The 19,674-nt window shown below is 40.7% G+C and overlaps 1 protein-coding gene across 2 annotated transcripts in view; it reads left to right on the top strand.

Annotated features, from left to right (window-relative positions):
- SH3GL2 (SH3 domain containing GRB2 like 2, endophilin A1) overlaps window positions 1–19,674 on the top strand; it is a 216,570-nt gene that overhangs the window by 172,441 nt on the left and 24,455 nt on the right. For both annotated transcript variants that reach the window (XM_061132257.1, XM_061132258.1), the window contains exon 3: window positions 4,494–4,566. In XM_061132257.1, the coding sequence (XP_060988240.1) occupies window positions 4,494–4,566 (73 nt within the window). The remainder of the gene's footprint in view (window positions 1–4,493; window positions 4,567–19,674) is intronic.

Genomic DNA, 19,674 nt, shown 5'->3' with positions numbered 1-19,674 from the left:
ACCACAACTTTCTTATCCATTCATCTGCTGGTGGACATCTAGGTTGCTTCCATGTCCTGGCTATTAAAAACAGTGCTGCAGTGAACACTGGAGTACATGTGTCTCTCAATTCTGGTTTCCTCAGTGTGTATGCCCAGCAGTGGGATTGCTGGGTCATATGGCAGTTCTATTTCCAATTTTTTAAGGAATCTCCACACTGTTCTCTATAGTAGCTGTACTAGTCTGCATTCCCACCAACAGTGTAAGAGGGTTCCCTTTTCTCTACACCCTCTCCAACATTTATTTTTTGTATACATTTTGATAGCAGCCATTCTGACCAGCGTGAGATGGTACCTCATTGTGGTTTTGATTTGCCTTTCTCTGATAATGAGTGATGTTGAGCATCTTTTCATGTGTTTGTTAGCCATCTGTATGTCTTCTTTGGAGAAATGTCTGTTTAGTTCTTTGGCCCATTTTGTGATTGGATCATTTATTTTTCTGGTATTGAGCTGCATGAGCTGCTTGTATATTTTTGATTCTTTATCAGTTGCTTCATTTGCTATTATTTCCTCCCATTGGCTCTTTTCACCTGCTTATGGTTTCCTTCATTGTGCCAAAGCTTTTAAGTTTAATTAGGTCCCATTTGTTTATTTTTGCTTTTATTTTCATCACTCTGGGAGGTGGGTCATAGAGGATTTTGCTGTGATTTATGTCAGAGGATGTTTTGCCTATGTTTTCCTCTAGGAGTTTTGTAGTTTCTGGTCTTACATGTAGATCTTTAATCCATTTTGAGTTTATTTTTGTGTTCAGTTAAGTTCAGTTGCTCAGTCATGTCCAACTCTTTGTGACCCCATGGACCGCAGCATGCCAGGCTTCCCTGTCCATCATCAACTCCTGGAGCTTACTCACATTCATGTCCATCAAGCTGGTGATGCCATCCAACCATCTTATCCTCTGTCATCCCCTTCTCCTCCCACCTTCAATCTTTCCCAGCATCAGGGTCTTTTCAAATGTCAGTTCTTTGCGTGAGGTGGTCACAGTATTGGAGTTTCAGCTTCAGTGTCAGTCCATCCAATGAATATTCAAGACTGATATCCTTTAGGATGGACTGATTGGATCTCTTTGCAGTCCAAGGGACTCTCAAGAGTCTTCTCCAACACTAAAGTTCAAAAGCATTAATTCTTTGGCACTCAGCTTTCTTTATAGTCCAACTCTAACTTCCATACTTGACTACTGGGAAAACCATAGCTTTGACTATACGGACCTTTGTTGGCAAAGTAACGTCTCTGCTTTTTAAAAGTTGTCTAGGCTGGTCATAGCCTTTCTTCTAAGGAACAAGCGTCTTTTAATTTCATGGCTGCAGTCACTATCAGCAGTGATTTTGGAGCCCAAAAAAGTAAAGTCTATCACTGTCTCCATTGTTTCCCCATCTATTTGCCATGAAGTGATGGGACCAGATGCCATGATCTTAGTTTTCTGAATGTTGAGTTTTAAGCCAACTTTTTCACTCTCCTCTTACACTTTCATCAAGAGCCTCTTTAGTTCTCCTTCACTTTTGTTTATGGTGTTAGAAGGTGTTCTAGTTTCATTTTTTTGTAAGTGGTTGACCAGTTTTCCCAGCACCACTTGTTAAAGAGATTATCCTTTCTCCATTGTATATTTTTGTCTCCTTTGTCAAAGATAAGGTGTCCATAGGTGTGTGGATTTATCTCTGGGCTTTCTATTCTGTCCCATTGATCTATATTTCTGTCATTGTGCCAGTACCATACTGTCTTGATGACTGTGGCTTTGTAGTATAGTCTGAAGTCAGGCAGGTTGATTCCTCCAGTTCCATTCTTCTTTCTCCAGATGGCTTTGGCTATTCGAGGTTTTTTGTATTTCCATACAAACAAATTATTTGTTCTAGTTCTCTGAAAAATACCATTGGTAGCTTGATAGGGATTGCATTAAATCTATAGATTTCTTTGGGTGGTATACTCATTTTCACTATATTGATTCTTCTGATCCATGAACATGGTATTTCTCCATCTATTTGTGTCATCTTTGATTCCTTTCATCAGTGTTTTATAGTTTTCTATATATAGATCTTTTGTTTCTTTAGGTATATTTATTCCTAAGAATTTTATTCTTTTCATTGCAGTGGTGAATGGGATTGTTTCCTTAATTTCTCTTTCTGTTTTCTCATTGTTAGTGTATAGGAATGCAAGGGATTTCTGTGTATTAATTTTATATCCTGCAACTTTACTATATTCATTGATTAGCTCTAGTAATTTTCTGGTGGTGTCTTTAGGGTTTTCTGTGTAGAGGATTATATCATCTGCAATCAGTGAGAGTTTTACTTCCTCTTTTTCAATCTGGATTCCTTTTATTTCTTTTTCTTCTCTGAATGCTATGGCTAAAACTTCCAAAACTATGTTGAATAGTAGTGGTGAGAGTAGGCATCCTTGTCTTGCTCCTGACTTTAGGGGAAATGCTTTCAATTTTTCACCATTGAGGATGATCTTTATTGTGGGTTTATCATATATGGTTTTTATTATGTTGAGGTATGTTCCTTCTATGCCTGCTTTATGGAGAGTTTTTATCATAAATGGATGTTGAATTTTGTCAAAGGCTTTCTCTGAATCTGTTGAAATAATCATATGGTTTTTATCTTTCAGTTTGTTACTGCAGTATATTAAATTGATTGAATTGTGAAGAGTGAAGAATCCTTGCATCCCTGGGATAAAGCCCACTTGGTCATGATATATGATGATGTTAATATGCTGTTAGATTCTGTTGTTAGAATTTTGTTGAGGATTTTTGCATCTATGTTCATCAGTGATATTGGCCTATAGTTTTCTTTTTTTGTGGCATCTTTGTCTGGTTTTGGTATTAGGGTAAAGTGGCCTCATAGAGTGAATTTGGAAGTTTACCTTCCTCTGCAATTTTCTGGAAGAGTTTGTGTAGGATAGGTGTTAGCTCTTCTCTAAATTTTTGGTAGAATTCACCTGTGAAGCCATCTGGTCCTGGCCTTTTGTTTGTTGGAAGATTTTGATTATAGTTTCAATTTCTGTGCTTGTGGTGGGTCTGTTAAGATTGTCTATTTCTTCCTGGTTCAGTTTTGGAAGGTTATACTTTTCTAAGAATTCATCCATTTCTTCCAAGTTGTTCATTTTATTATCATATAGTCAAAAAGGAAATAAAAATATGCATAGAAACAAATGAAAATGAAAACACAACAGCCCAAAACATATGGGATTCAGTAAAAGTGCTAAGAGGAAGGTTCATAGCAATACAAGCTTACCTCAAGAAAGAAGAGAAAAATCAAATAAATTACCTAACTTTACACCTAAAGCAACTACAAAAAGAAGAAATGAAGACCCCCAAAGTTAGCAGAAAGAAAGAAATCATAAAAATCAGAGCAGAAATAAGTGAAAAAGAAACAAAGAAGACTATAGCAAAAATCAACAAAACTAAAAGCTGCTTCTTTGAGACGATAAATAAAATAGACAAACCATTAGCCAGACTCATCAAGGAAAAAAAAAAGGGAGAAGAGTCAAATCAACAAAATTAGAAATGAAAATGGAGAAATCATAACAGACAACAGAAATACAAAGGGTCATAAGAGAGTACTATCGACCTTATTTTTTTTTAATTTATGTTTACTTTATGCTGAATTTATTCCTGGGTCATGTGTTTTTTTTTTCTTCAGTTTCTTCTGGTCCATTTTTTCCTTTTGTGTAACCTCCTCTTCAGGTTGAGGAGCAATTTGCTCTTTTTCAGTAGGGGTCATCTCAGTAAGGCAGGGAGGTCTTATGTAGGGATTAATCTATCCATGAACTCTGAAAGTCCAGGCCCCATCTTCGCTTCACCTGGGATGTGCTCAGTGCCAGAGACTCTACCTCAAAACCCTTAATGGGGAGTAACATTGCTCCCTGAATGTTTAGGAAGGTGAGGCAAAAAATCACTGTATTTGGGGTGATGGCCCGTGTCCAGCCCCACTCTTTGGCCTGGACACATCAGCCAACTCCAGCATTGTAATGATGGAATGACATGCATTACTTCTATAAAGTGACATCCTTCAGAGACTTGGTGGCTGTTTGAATATGCATACCCTCCATGGCCTGGCCAGCTTCAACAGTATTCTTAAAGATTTGAACCTCCAGATGAGCAAGATTCTGTGGGGTTTCCTGCACCAAGTGAATAGTGAATCATTCTCAGTGACCACCTCAGACAATGTACAGTGAAAGGTGGCTATATTCACCTGATTTTACCAAGGGATAATGAAGTATATTTTGAAACATGTTTTCCACCTTCCTCTCTGACTCAATGGGCTTTCCAAATCTTGATGGAATACAGCTGAATGCAAGCCAGTGGTCTGACTTTTTCTGACAGCTCTGTGAGCCCCTCACTTTCCACCACAGGACTCATCATTGCTCTGTTGAACCATCAGTGGTTGTGTATATGCTCAAGCAAAAACTTTGTTTCTAAAGCTAATAATTTGCTTGATTTAGAAATTTGTTTTGTCATTTCAGAAAGTGGATGTCACCAGCAGGGCTGTGATGGAAATAATGACGAAAACAATTGAGTACCTTCAACCCAATCCAGGTAAGGGGTCATTTTATACATTTATGGCATCCCTCCAGGGAACTTCTAGTTACTCTTTGGTACACATGCTACATTTGGTACACTTCTGCATGCTCGATCCTCCCTTCTGGAGGTCCAGTGTCTTCAGGTGGAACATTTGACTGGGGAGCGAGGACTTTTTAAGGCTCACACTGAAGTAACTGGAAGCTTCTGTGATAATTTATCTGACTAGAGTGTAATTAACAAACAGTGTTGTGTGGACAGTGTAGGTGGCAGGTACATGATGTCAGGCACATTACTAGCTGCAAGCTAGTAATAACTGAACTTTCATGTGAAAGGGATTGTAAGGAAGAATTTTAGGGAAAATTTTCAGATGAAACATAGTAAGGTACCAATGGTGTGAAAAAGTAGGAAAATTGAACTTTTTTAAAAAAAAAATACAGAGGGTTTTTGTTCATATACACCACTGAAGTCTGTGGAGGGCTATTCTTTGCCCCAATTTTTCTCCAAGCACTTTGTCAATCAGCTTTTGTTCTTGCTAACCTGTTACACTTGTAAGAGAAAGGAATTATAATAGAGATATTGGAGCTATATCTTGAAAACAAGATCCACGCAGACATGGGGTGATCTCCCAGAGCACACGGTGTAACAGAGCCAAGTGGCTTTATATGATAGACCTCCTTGCCATTCCTCGTGTAAAGCAGTTCCTAACTGCAGAGTATAGAAACTTGAAGCAAGGTTGAATATATTTAAATGAAATGTATGAATATCGGGAAAACTGCTTATTCTGAAACTCATTTATTTGGGAGTTTCAGGTTGAAATTTCTATGTTTTTGGTGGTGCTAAGGGAGGTGGTCCAGGCACTGTCAGCCCCAGTGTCTGGATACTGAGTCCTAGTGGGTGAGAGAAAAGAAAAGGAACCACCTGAAATAAGCAGAGGTGGACCAGTAAAGTCAGTGCTGACGGGCTCTCTGCCACCTCTTGCTACTGCCTGCAGCTTTCACTCAGCTTTCAGTGTTTTGAACATGAACAAATTATGGGAATAACATTCTCACTGGTTTTTAAACTATATCAGAGATGAGATTATTTGAGAAGGAAAAATACAGAAGTAAATGAAAAGCCATGAAAATATAGAAGTAAACGAAAAGCTATGGCATTTAACAGATAGTGGACCAGATGGTTGGCAAATTAGGTAATGAATAACAAAAATGAAGTTTCTCACTTTCACTTGGAGCCTTTGTCATGCCCTCTGTATTCCACAGAGTTGCAGGGACTCCCTTAGATGTCACATGTTCCTTAGTATTTAAACAGTTGTGATGTAGGTCAGTTCTGAAATGGGAATTACTTGCCCTGTCTTACCATAGAAGTCATTGTTTAGGGCAGGGCATTTTTTGTCTTTATCTTTGAATAGGACCTCAAAGTGTTCACTCATTTCCCAGGATATACACATAAATGACGCTAAGATTACTTGATCTCACTATTGTTGGACTAAGATTAAATATAAGCAAGAGGAGGGAAAATATAGTATTTATTCAGCATTAGTGCATTTTCAGTATGTTGCTAGTTATATACATTGTCTTCTCTGTAATTTTCTGACATATAAAACAAACACAGTTGAACAATTCATATTGTAAGAAAGAGGCTAAATATCCGTGAACACAGATCCTTAGTCTGTTTTCCTGGGTATAGTGGAATTCAGTGTAGGGAGATGTGCTGTATTGAATAGGATGTTCGTCTAAATCCAAGGCAACCCAGAATCTCCAAATGTGACTTTATTTGAAAATAGCATATTTTGAGATCGAATCAGTTAGTGATCTTGAGATGAACTCATTCTTGAGTTATAGTGAGCCCTAAATCCAACAACTGCTGTCCTTATAAGAAGAAGAGAAAACACAGAGAGACACAAGATCGAAGGCCCTATGAAGACAGAGGTCAAGAGTATTGAGTGACGTCAGGAGCCACCAGAGTTGGCAGTGGTGAGGAAGGAGTCTCCCAGAGAGCCTCTGAAAGAACCAGCCATGCTCACACCTTGATTTCAAGCTTTTTGGACTGTGACAAAGTAAATTTCTGTCATTTTAAGCCACACAGTTTGTGGCACTTTGTTATGGCAGACCTAGAAAACTGATTTAGTAGGCTAGCCCAACTTTCTTCAGGAAAAAGCAGGGTCAGAGAACTTAAGAAACTTTACCAAAGTCACACACCCAAGAAGGGATGTAACCAGGGCTGGAACCCAGGTCTGACTTCTCCCTGAGCCCAGGAATTTTCCATTGCACAGCCTTGCTTCTGAGAAGAATGAGTTCTTTGTTTAGATGCAGAGGGTCTTTTAGTTAAGTGGATATGACAGAAATCCAGAAAGGGAACATACTGTAGGGTTGAGGCTTATTTTTATTTTAATAAAAAAGATAACAGGAAGAGGTAATTGGGGGAGATTTGAATTTTTAGAAATGATTTATTTTTAACAGAATCTTGAATGTGCTTATTATCTACCAACATATTGATTTTATGGCTATTTAAAAATGGAATGAACATCTGACACCAAGAAGGACAATTAAGGTCGTCACCAGGAAATCACAAGTTGGTATAGTATCATCTAAAAGGGTCCAGAAGCAGATCTGAAAGAGACATGCGCACCCCAATGTTCATCACAGCACTGTTTATAATAGCCAGGACATGGAAGCAACCTAGATGCCCATCAGCAGATGAATGGATAAGGAAGCTGTGGTACATATACACCATGGAATATTACTCAGCCATTAAAAAGAATTCATTTGAATCAGTTCTAATGAGATGGATGAAACTGGAGCCCATTATACAGAGTGAAGTAAGCCAGAAAGATAAAGACCATTACAGCATACTAACACATATATATGGGATTTAGAAAGATGGTAATGATAACCCTATATGCAAAACAGAAAAAGAGACACAGATGTACAGAACAGACTTTTGGACTCTGTGGGAGAAGGCGAGGGTGGGATGTTTTGAGAGAACAACATCAAAACACGTGTATATCTATAGTGAAACAGATCACCAGCCCAGGTTGGATGCATGAGACAAGTGCTCGGGCCTGGTGCACTGGGAAGACCCAGAGGGAATGGGTAGAGAGGGAGGTGGGAGGGAGGATCGGGATGGGGAATACATGTAAAACCATGGCTGATTCATGTCAATGTATGACAAAAACCACTACAATATTGTAAAGTAATTAGCCTCCAACTAATAAAAATAAATGAAAAAAATAATAATAATAAAATAAATAAATAAATAAAAGGGTCCAGAACAAAACAAAATTCCATATGCCCATTCTATAGAATTTGATTTAAAAAAAAAGATTAAAAAATTAGAATTTGATGTGTTTAATTGGCTTATAAGAGATATGACTTAGCTCCTCCATGAATTTCTTGCCCTGAGAGCAGACCTTAGCTGGAGCTCCTGGACAAGAGGGCTGATCTAGTACACTTGTTCAGACCCAGTGTCCTTGCAAAGAGGACACAAGAATGCAGCTAGCACCAGAGGTCCCTAGTCCTTGGACACAGAAGAGCAGAACATTCCCAAACTTGTGCTGTTGAATGAATGCTTTGATCACTCAGCCTCTCTGTGACCCCAGAAATTGGGTCACTGGATCCCATGTGGATCACTGGCTTCTGGTCTTAAATAAGAACGATTAGGTTGGGGTCAGGATAGAGGCTTATGCAAAGTAACAGGTTTACCTTCACAGGCCCATCTGTGGAAATTAATGCTTTAAGGGTATTTTGAGAGTATCTTGCATTAGATTCATACTCTAGAATGCATTCTGGCTTCCAGATCTTGTGGTTATGGGCATACACACCTGTTACAGACTCGAAACTTAGTTCCTGCTGACACGATGACCAAAGAGAGTGGGTTTCTTCTTGTGCATCTGTAGCTGTGCTCTGTGTAGGCCCCCCATCTGCTCTTGACCACCTCCAGAGTGATATTTTAAAAGGCAGATCTGCTCATGTCATTGTCTTGCACAAAATTGTTTGATGGCTTTTCTCTGCCTTTAGGAGTTTGTTTTTGTTTTCCTACTCTGTCAGGTCTGACTTTTTTGTGTGCTTTGCCATTTTTTTTTAAACAAAGCTTAAAGTGCCCTCCCCTTTCTCCTCCACCTTAAATCAGCCTCCCCTTTCTCTTCCACCTTGCCAAGCAAACAGGCTCCTCAGGTTTGGCAAGAGGGTCATTTAGAAGTCTTCCTGGACATCTGACTACATTAGCTCCCCAGGTCAATGACCCTCTCATGATCCCCATTGCTTTTCCCTGGTGACACATGCCACACTTACTGTCATTGTGTGGTGTATGTGTGCTTTGGTTTGTCCTCCCCAGTAAGGACAACACTCTGCCTGCCTTATTCCCACCTCTTGCTCCCCCCACCCCACACCCCCACCTCCCCGCCCATATCCCCAGAACCCAGCTCTGTTCCAGGCAGCCCGTGACACTGGAATATTTGAACAGATGAATCATGGAGCACAGCTGATAGCCAATGGTTAATGTGATAAAACTGCTGTAATACAAAGGGGAGAAAGAAAAACTCTTTTCCCTAGACCATCACTTCTACTCATATAGCCAACAAGTTTATCAAATGCATTTACTTTTTTTACAGAAACCTATGCAACTCTCGATGTAGTGGGGGTACATAACAGAACCACGTTTGGGCCCCTGCCTGCTGAGACTCACAGTCTTAATAGCACAAGGTACATACAGTCTGAGGAGAGCTTCCCAGAGGCCTTCACAGCTAACCGCTTCTGGAAATCTAGCTAACTGATGAGGTAAGGACAAGCGAGTAGGGTCACAGGTCTGCAGGGCTTAAAGGACATAGAACAGAGAGCTGTGAAGTCTTCCAGCTTGGACTGTGAAATTACTCTTGACAGGAACAGTGTAAGCCAGTACAGATTCCCAATCTGCTTAGATAAGAAGTAATTTGAACTCAAAAAGTCCTGTGAATGTCTACTGGCTATGAGGCCCTAGTCTCATGATACCTAAGCATATGGATCATCAGAGAAGATATAAATCTGTTTTCTTAGGTGAGTATTCTGATACCTGTGGCAGGCATGCTAAATCAGCAATGTCCAGTAAAAATAAGATGCAAGCCACATGTGTAATCTGAATTTTCTAGTAGTCATATTTTTTTAAGTAGTCATATTAAAAAAGTAAAAAAGAAAGGTAAAATTGATTTTAATGATACTTTATTTAATCTGGTATATCCAAAATTTTAACCAATATTAAAAATCATTGGAAAATTTTACTTTTTTTCCTTATACTAAGTCTTCAAATTTGGTATATGTTTTACACATACTGAACATACCCTTTTGGACTGTGCTTAGTTGTGTGCTCAGTCACTCAGTTGTGTCCAACTGTTTGTGACCCCATGGACTGTAGCCCACCAGGCTCTTCTGTCCATGGGGATTCTCCAGGCAAGAATACTGGAATGGGTTGTCATTTCCTTCTCCAGGGGATCTTCCCAACCCAGGGATTGAACCCATGTCTCTTGCGTCTCCTCTCTACCACTGAGCCAACTGGGAAGCCCCTCCTTTTGGACTAGCCACATGTCAAATTGCCAACATCTGTTGGATCATAGAAAAAGCAAGAGAATTCCAGAAAAACATCCTCTGATTCATTGACTACACTAAAGCCTTTGAATGTGTGGATCACAACAAACTGTGGAAAATTCTTAAAGAGATGGGGATGCCAGACCACATTACCTGTCTCCTGAGAAACCTGTAGGCAGGTTAAGAAGCAACAGATAGAACCAGACATGGAACAATGGACTGGTTCCAAATTGAGAAAGGCGTATATCAAGGCTATATACTATCACCCTGCTTGTTTAACTTATATGCAGTATGCATCATGCGAAATGCCAGGCTGGATGAAGCATAAGTTGGAATGAAGATTGCCAGGAGAAATATCAATAACCTCAGATATGCAGATGATACCACCCTTATGGAAGAAAGTGAAGAGGAACTAAAGAGCCTCTTGAGGAAGGTGAAAGAAGAGAGTGAAAAAGTTGGCTTAAAACTCAACATTCAAAAACCTAAGATCATGGCATCCAGTCCCATCACTTCATGGCAAATAGATGGGGGAACAATGGAAACAGTGAGAGACTATTTTCTTGGGCTCCAAAATCACTGCAGATGGTGACTTCAGCCATAAAATGAAAAGACGCTTGGTCCTTGGAAGAAAAGCTATGACCAACCTAGACAGCATATTAAAAAGCAGAGACATTACTTTGCTGACAAAGGTCCATAGAGTCAAAACTATGGGGGTTTTTCCAGTAGTCATATATGGGTGTTAGAGTTGGACCATAAAGAAGTCTGAGCACCAAAGAACTGATGCTTTTGAACTGTGGTGTTGGAGAAGACTCTGAAGAGTCCCTTGGACTGCAAGGAAATCAAACCAGTCAATTCTAAAGGAAATCAATCCTGAATATTCATTGGAAGGACTGATGCTGAAGCTGAAGCTCCAATACTTTGACCACCTGATGTAAAGAGCCGACTCTTAGAATATTCTAAAAGACCCTGATACTGGGAAATATTGAAGGCAAAAGGAGAAGGGGACAACAGGACCAGATGGCTGGATGGCATCACTGTCTCAATGGACATGAGATTGACCAAGCTCTGGGAGATGGTGAAGGATAGGGAAGGCTGGTGTGCTACCATCCATGGAGTCACAAAGAGTCGGACACAACTGAGTGACTGAACAGCAACAACATGTCAGAGCTCAGCAGCCCAGTGTGTCCAGTGGTTCAATAGTGGTCAGCACAGGACTAGATAGTTCACCATTCAAACTCTGTATTCTACTTTGATATGTGTTTGACATTTCGTTTCTTGGTTAATGTATATTGACGGTTGCTTTTTTCAAGACCAATAGACTCTTGATTTTGGATCAGGATATCTTTGATTTGCTGTTCATTTTTTCTCTGCTTTCTGCAAATCCATTTTCTGGCACTGTAGTGGAGAACTTCCCATGACATAAAACAATAGGCATGCGGGATTGCTTGTGTTTCCTTCACAGCCTTAGCAGAGTGGTGGTGACAGAAGACCTTTTTAGTTTGCACTGAAAGGTTATTCTGACCCTGATGTCATCATGCTGTACAAACTTCCAAGATGTGTAGATTAAAAGCAGTTGAAACATGAAAAATGTCATGCCCCGTTGAGATTTGGTTCTCTAAAGAAGTGCTTTTCTTGTGAGTGCCTATACGTTCTAGGGTTCTCCACATGCCTGAAGTTGGGACATTAAGTCAGAGTCATTAAATGTCTATTCAGAACTTCTTAATAATAATTTCAAACCTCATTTGTGGAATGTTGCATGTAGAAATAAAAGTTACCTCTATTAATTTAAAAATATCTGATTAATCCCTGGAAAGCTATTACATCAAATTATTGTATTTCTTCCCCATGGGCTACCCTCTTAGTTATCTCCTTCCAAAGATGCATAAATACAGTGATTATGCAGTAGAGCTGAAAATCAGTACATGTATTGTTTGGCAGGCATGCCTTCAAATGCTTGGCTGCAGTACACATTGAATTTGCTGTATTTTGTGGAGGACAGGACCCAAGTCATGTTCATCATTTTGTCTTTCAGGGCTCCTGGCATTGTGCCTGCTGTGTTGTTTGCCCTCAACATGTCTGTTGAATAAGTGCACAAATGAATATATCCATCTTCTACTTAAAGAATAAAGAGTCTATACTGAGTCTCATAGCCAGAGTTTTAGCTTTTCTAAATCCTGACACTGAAAAATAATGAAAATGCATAAGGACAGACTACAACAGATTACTTGGCACTGGCTATTTCCTCTTCCTGGAATGCCCCACCTGCCGCATGTGTGACCCCTGTCTTCTTAGTCATCCTTCCTCCCTCAGCTTAAATATCCCTCCTCTAGAGGCATTCCCTGAGTCCCCTGTCTGAATCAGGTCCACTCCAGTGTCGTCATGACACCTTCACTTGAGTCCCCTCCACAAATCTCTCCAGTGGTTCCTCGTTGAGAATAACATGGAAAGATAGCATAGACAACATAGAATAACATGATCCTCTAACCTCATGGTAGGTTAGAGGATCCGATGATCTGACTTCCTTTCCTGTAATCCTACCAGTTTCTGTTTAGTCCATCCATATCACCGTCCCCAGCCTTTGCACTGCTTCTCACACGCACTTAGCACCCTCATTCCTGGGATTGCGCCAGACCTCCTGCCTGAATCTCTTGTCTCCAGGTCTTCCCAAAGTCTTCACTCAGGTTTCTGCTCAGATATCACCTTATTTGTGTGGCTTTTCCAACCATCTTGTCTAAAACATTTTCATTCTCAGCCACTTTTCCCTGTTTTATTTTCTTTCAAGGCCCTTGTTACTATTTAAACTTTTATTCTATATTTACTTGGTAAGGTGTGACATCTCTGCAACTAAAATTCAGGTGGCCTGAGTGTAGGATTGTTGCTTGTACGTTGTAGTCAGAAAGCTGGTTCTTATTGTTTATTGTTCTTATCAAAATATTTACAAGTTTTCATTTGTTCAGTATCCTGACAACCTTCATTCTTACTCCCCTGTCTTACATTTCCCACATAGCAGCCAGTTCATTCCATTCCAGGTGTCAGTCATGTCTGTGGTTCCTCTACTTGTTATCCTGCAGTGGCTTCCCATCGAGCTGAGAAGAGACTTCTTGGCTGTGGGGCCTTAGCTCTTGCTCTGCCCCTGAGCCTGGGTTGATGTCCAGTCGTACTGATTTGTTGCTGTTCCTCAGCAGTGCTCTGCTCGTTCCTGCCTCAGGGCCTTTTCGCAGGAAGTTCCTCTGCCTGAAACACTCTTCTCCTGGCCCCTGTTATAGCTGTTCTTTCTTGTCACTCCACCTCCCTATGCAGTCCTTCTCTGGCCACTCTATTTGAAATAGCCCTTCCTGATTACTCTCACATCCCCTTCTAATATTCTATCATGATTTTAAATTGTCCTCTATTTTACCTTTAAAAAAAAATCCACTGATCACCCACATTTCTGTAGAATATAATCTCCATAAGAGTAAGGACTTTGTCCTGTTTCTTATCCCTAATATACAAATAGTGCCCTCATTATTTATTGAATGAATGCTGTTTTTCTTTCCCAATGTACCATGAACTCATTAAAGACAGAAGTATGTCTGTTTTTGCATGTATGTGTGTGTATAGATAGATAGGTAGATAGATAATACCTAGCACCTAGCATAGTAGTGCTTATTAGGTGCTTAATTTGCTGAATGAGAGAATCAAATCATGTCAATTATATTGAAGCTTCATCTATAGGAGTAGTTAAACTTTCAGATGGAGTCATGGTCTGCAGACCTGAACAGGCCGGAATCAGAGCCTGTTACTCTGTATATATAATACCTACTTGGTGTCATGCACAGTTAATGCATTTCACAGTTCACAGTTGCCTTAGAAAAAGTACAAAAGTGCATATAATCTCAAATTTAAGAGATTGAACATTATTTAAACTATTAAACAATAGCTGAAGCTATTGACAGCACATTCATATTTATATAGATAATAGTTGTTCCTATTTTCAGATTAGAAAATTGAAGCTTCAAGAGAGATTAAATAATTTGTCCAAAGTCTTGCAGCAAAGGAACCAGAATTCATATTCACATATGACTGTCTCCTTAGTCCATTTTGTCTTCATTGTCATATGCTACAAAATATGAAGCCACAGTTAGTCTTGCCATGTGTGTAGAATACACTCTAGAAAACTGAAAGTGAAAGTCACTCAGTTGTGTCCGACTGTTTGTAAGCCCATGGACTGTATAGTCCATGAATACTGGAGTAGGCAGCCTGTATCCTTCTCCAGGGGTTCTTTCCAAACCAGGGATCAAATCCAGGTCTCCCACATTGCAGGTGGATTCTTTACCTTCTGAGCTACCTTCTGAAGCCCACACTTTAGAGTGGCCCCTAATGATTTCATCCTTAGTAATCTCTTCTTTTTGAGTATAGGTGGGATCTTGATGACTTCCTTCTAACTAATAGAAATGGGATTACCACTCACCACTCCCTTGATTAGGTTCCATTATATGGCGAAACTGTGGGCTGTTACTCCCAAGATCACATTATATATAAAGCTTTCTTAGCAGACTAGAGTGAGACGGATCCTCCTGCTGGTCTATGAGAAGCAAGCTGCCATGTTGTGACTGTCTTAGGAGGGGGCTGAGTGTCAGGGGTGGCCTCTAGGATCTAAGGGTAGCCACGGGCCAACAGCCAGTAAGAAGCCAGGGCCATCAGTCAAAACTGCCACAGAGAAGTAAAATTTTATCAGCCACCCGAGGGAGCCAGGGAGCAGACTCATCCCTACTGATGTTTCCTGGTAAACAAGGCAGCCTGCCAATACTTTGAATTGAATGTCGCCTTGTGGGACCCTGAACAGAGGCCTCAGTTAAGTTGTGCCTGGACGTCTAACCTGCAGAAACTGTGAGGTCATAAATCTGTGGCTTGCAGTCACTAACTTTGTGGAATCTTGTTATACAGTGGAAAATTAACACAATATGGCTATTTGTTCCCAGCCAGAGCTCCTATTTCAAGCGTATCACTGTCTGCTGGAATCAAAAGGCCGTTTGACTTTATCATTTTTGGCTCTTTTACCTGGAAGCAGGAAGTAGATGGGGAAAACTTGTCAAATCTTTTCAGCTTAGCATGGTGTCCCCTGAACCCCTCAGGGAGTGGTAGGACAAGTCCACTTGGTGCTGAGACTAAGATCTCTTTGAAACATGTCACAGTGAAGAGCACTTGGCACAGTGCCTGGAACTTTGTAAGGGCTCAAGAAATGTCACTCTCCTCTTCCCAGTGGCCTGCCGCCCTGCCTCAGGGTATCTCAGGTGCTTACCCAGCAATTCCTCCACAGATAAGGCCTCCAGGGGAAAGTCCCACTGCAAGACCCTCCCCACAGCAGTCTCTTAGTTCTGTCTGCTCTTAAAACCTGATGAAGCAGAGGCTCATGATGCTAGTCCACAAAGGGTTGTGTGCTTTTCAAATGGCAGGAACCATTCTTTGCTCCTGGGATGTAATTGCCTGCCTTCCCAGGGCACGCTGTGAGACCTCTGCTGGTACCTTCTAACACCCAGTGTGGAGGTGGGCGATGTTTGCTGTCCCATCTCATGGGTTCTTAGGGATGCTGACTGCATAGCACAGCTCTGTCTTTAAAACACCTCCCTGCTGCTTCCCACTCTGCAGGGGCAAACCAAGAGCTTTGCTACCATGGAAAGAAGTGTTTTATAAATACTATTATTTGGGTTGAGAGTAGCATGCTTCCCTGGTACAGCTGCATATTTGTATAAATCAGTAGAAAAAACATACTCTTTCCTTTCCTCAATACCTTCTAATACTTAACTCCAAAAAAGAAAACTGCAAATGTTTGAAGATATTTGCCTAAGTCCTAATTACCATATAAATCTTTCGCCCCTTTAATAATTGTTAGTGTGCAAGACTGGGGAACACATTGCTCACAGGGCAGGGAGCATCAGAGGGTTCATCTCAGACATGCAGATATTCTGAGATGTCATCTGGAAAAATTAAGCCATTATACACAGTCATCACAGATTGCTAATGTGAAATATATGCTAAAGTGTTCCTTATTACTTACATTTCATTGCAAGTATTAAGTCCCAAATCTAACTTAGTGTGATTTGGGGATTGATGTTCATATTCCAATTGTAATCTCTCTAAAAGACTTTATAAATGTAGTTGATATAATTCAGACTTAATTTTTTGTTCCAACTAAAGATATCATTGAGCTTTGATAAATAATAAGGAGGTAAATAGATTTTTAGCTCTTGGTGGACCTTTTCACGCAGTGGTCATCATCTGCGTTTTTCCCCCACCCAAATTGGGGAGAGGGAACAGAGGAACAAACACTGAGCTGAGTGCCTGCTCTGATTACATGTAGCACCTCCTTTCACCATCACTGCACTTCTGTCAGTAAGTATTAGTATCTCTCGCTTTACCCAGCCACGGTGAGGGTGAGGTCAGCCTGCTCTTCTCGGAAGAACTGGGGTCTGAACCCTGTCCCTGTATTCCTTTGACAACACATGTCCTTGCGCTAATTAGTAGGCAGTGATAATAGATTTCATCACAGGAAAATGCAAGTTCAATTTTTTTATCTTCCAAAAGAGGCTGTATCTGCACATCTAAATATATCACTTTGATTCTCTTAATTTTACCAGTGTTCGTTCACAATATCTGTTGTATTTAGTAATTAATTTCCATGATAAAATTTATGAACATTCTACAATAAGGGAGAGTAAATAACCTTAAGACCCATACACATAAACCAGATCATTAGGAAAGAGTCTGGCTATTGTCTTCATTCTTGTAGAAACAAAAACAGAGTAAAGAAGGGGTTAAAAAATAGAACAAAGGTAAAATCTTTATGTTGGAGGTTTAAAGTAAGACTTACTGGTTTTGATCTCAGTGATGGTTTTGCAAAGGATGAGTTTCTTTGGTTTTGAAATTTTACATTAAGGCTCTGTGTACACTGGGATAGATACCACATACTTATTTACAAGGGACCTGTTTCACTTATCCTAGTGGATTCGAGGGCATGTAAAAGAGATTGTTAGATCTGAAAGGCATTATGAAAATCAGGTAATCCAGTCTTCTCAGGTTCAAGGTGAGGAAGCAGAGGTCCAAGTTTAGGTGGCTCACCCAAGGTCACGCAGGGGGAGAGATCTCCAGTCTCTTCACTCTGGGGCCCTGCTCATCTTACTTCCTGAATCACAGCAGGTATCACACTCCCTCACCTCTGCATTTTCAAACACCTAACAAGTGTAAATATAGCTGGAGCTCTGCATCTTGCTGCTGACACGTCTTAATTTGACGTATTTTAATGAAGAAGTAATAGAGCAGCCAGAGTCGGAGTGGCATTGTGGGAGGACATTCGGCTTTTGAGACACAGCTGGGGTTCGGTTTTTCCTCAGCTTCTTGTTGCTTCGTGTCCTTGGGCGACTGCATCATTTCTTTCTGCTTCGTTTTCCTTATCTGGAAACTGAGAGAAGCCAAAGCTGTCTCTCGTGTTTGGGGGAGGATTAAAGAGATTATGTATGTGAATTACACATAGGAGATATTACTGAAATGATAGCTATGGGATGAAATGTCATCATGATCTTCAGTTATTCAAAGATATTTCAGGGATTTTTCTAAATTTTCAGAACAGATGGTAGCATTTATGAAGACTAGTACAAATCATTAAGCATTTGTCTGATAAAACTCTCTGCTCTTTGAGGCAGCTTGATTTGTTTTCTGTAATGTAGGTAAGAGATAAGAAAGGAAGTCTGTCCTTTAAAGAAGTGATAGTCTTCCAGAAAATTTATTCCCTTATGGATGCTAAATCCATTAGGTTTCCCCTCTCAGTCAGAAGACAAGGATGTGACTTGGAATTTTGTGGCCACATCTGCCTGAGTGTGTCAGCTGCCTTCATCAACACCAGCCAGGGTGGGGGTGGCTTTTCTTCTTCCCTGTTGTGACAGACACCCTGTCAATATGTTTTCTTATCTGGAATATCCCAGTTGAAGAGAGACAGAAGCTACTCTTGAGAGCATTCTACAGCAGTTTAAAGCAGGTTGTACTTTTTATGATTTATGAAAGGTCTCTTTGTAAACGCTCCTGACATGATCAGTTGGTAGGAGGAGAAAGATGAGGTGCAGACTCCGCCCTCATCCCTGTCCCCTGCAGTGAACACTCTTGTTCACCACCCTGCTTGCCTTCCGCCCCTTACCTCTGCTTACGTTTGTGCTGGGGCTCTTCATTCCCCTCCCTGTTCCAGAGACTGCTTATTTCCAGAGCTATAGAAACCCTACTTGCTGTAAACATTGATTTTGAATCCTAGTTCAGTTTAGTTCAGTTCAGTAGCTCAGTCCTAGATAATGAAACTAAAAAAAAACACCCGATATCAGGACTCTTTTTTTTTTTTTCTTCTAGGTAAAAGAGCACTTCATCTTCTGCCATCTCTTTCTTTGGGACCAAACCCCTTAGAACACACCACATTTTCTTGTCCTCACAAGCTTGGGGTCCACTTGTCCTGACATTCCATGAAACCTTTCTAGAAAAGCAATCTCTGCAAGGTTTAATACCTGTCAGAACCTCAGTGCTCACTCATATGAGTGTGCTGCATGCTGTTTCAGAGCTGTAAAAGGAAAACTACTGTGTTTTCTCTATACTCTGCCTGCAGACACTTCTGACACTAGATGTGTATGTGTATGTTTTTTCCCCCACACCAGCCAATTCTCTGACTACCCGGGATCGGACAGTTCAACTCAGTTCCGACACTGTCCATCTGGAGTTGGCGTCAGATAAGCTAAGGACTCAGTCCTCCCACAAGGGCCCCATTTCAGATGCCAGTCCCAAGCCTGAGCCTGTGGTGCTTCTGACCACCTCTGTGGGCTTGCTAATTTGCTAGAATGACTCCTGGAACTCAGAAAAATACTTGTTTAATGTTTACCCATTTATTATAAAGGATGCAACTGAGGAACAGCCAAATGGAGGAGATGGATAGGGTCAGTGTAGGGAAGAAGCTTCAGTAATTGTGAGAAAACTAGACTGTTTGAAGTCACTCAGTTTATGATAGCTTTGTTATAAAAGCCCTCAGAAAATAACACCAACAGTGATAAGATACATCTTTCAGATTGCTCCAAAGACTCTGCAGCACTCGCTGGGCAGGGGTCTTCCTGAGCTCAACTACACAATTTGTCACATGTGACTTGATAAGGTGTCCCCTGGCATAGTGGTCATTCAGTTCAGTCACTTACTCGTGTCCGACTCTTTGCAACCCCGTGGACTGCAGCATGCCAGGCTTTCCTATCCATCACCAACTCCCAGAGCCTACTCAAACCTCATGTCCATCACGTTGGTGATGACATCCAACCATCTCATCCTCTGTTGTCCCCTTCTCCTCCTGCCTTCAATCTTTCCCAGCATCAGGGTCTTTTTCAATGAGGCGGTTCTTCACATCAGGTGGCCAAAGTATTGTAGCTTCAGCTGCAGTATCAGTTCTTCCAATGAATATTCAGAACTGATTTCCTTTAGGATTGACTGGTTTGATCTCCTTGCCATCCAAGGGACTCTCAAGAGTCTTTTCCAACACCACAGTTCAAAAGCATCAATTCTTCGGTGCTCAGCTTTC

This window comes from Dama dama, chromosome 29 (assembly GCF_033118175.1).
Source record: "Dama dama isolate Ldn47 chromosome 29, ASM3311817v1, whole genome shotgun sequence".
Classification (NCBI taxonomy): domain Eukaryota; kingdom Metazoa; phylum Chordata; class Mammalia; order Artiodactyla; family Cervidae; genus Dama; species Dama dama.
This window is presented reverse-complemented; position numbering and strand designations above follow the sequence as displayed.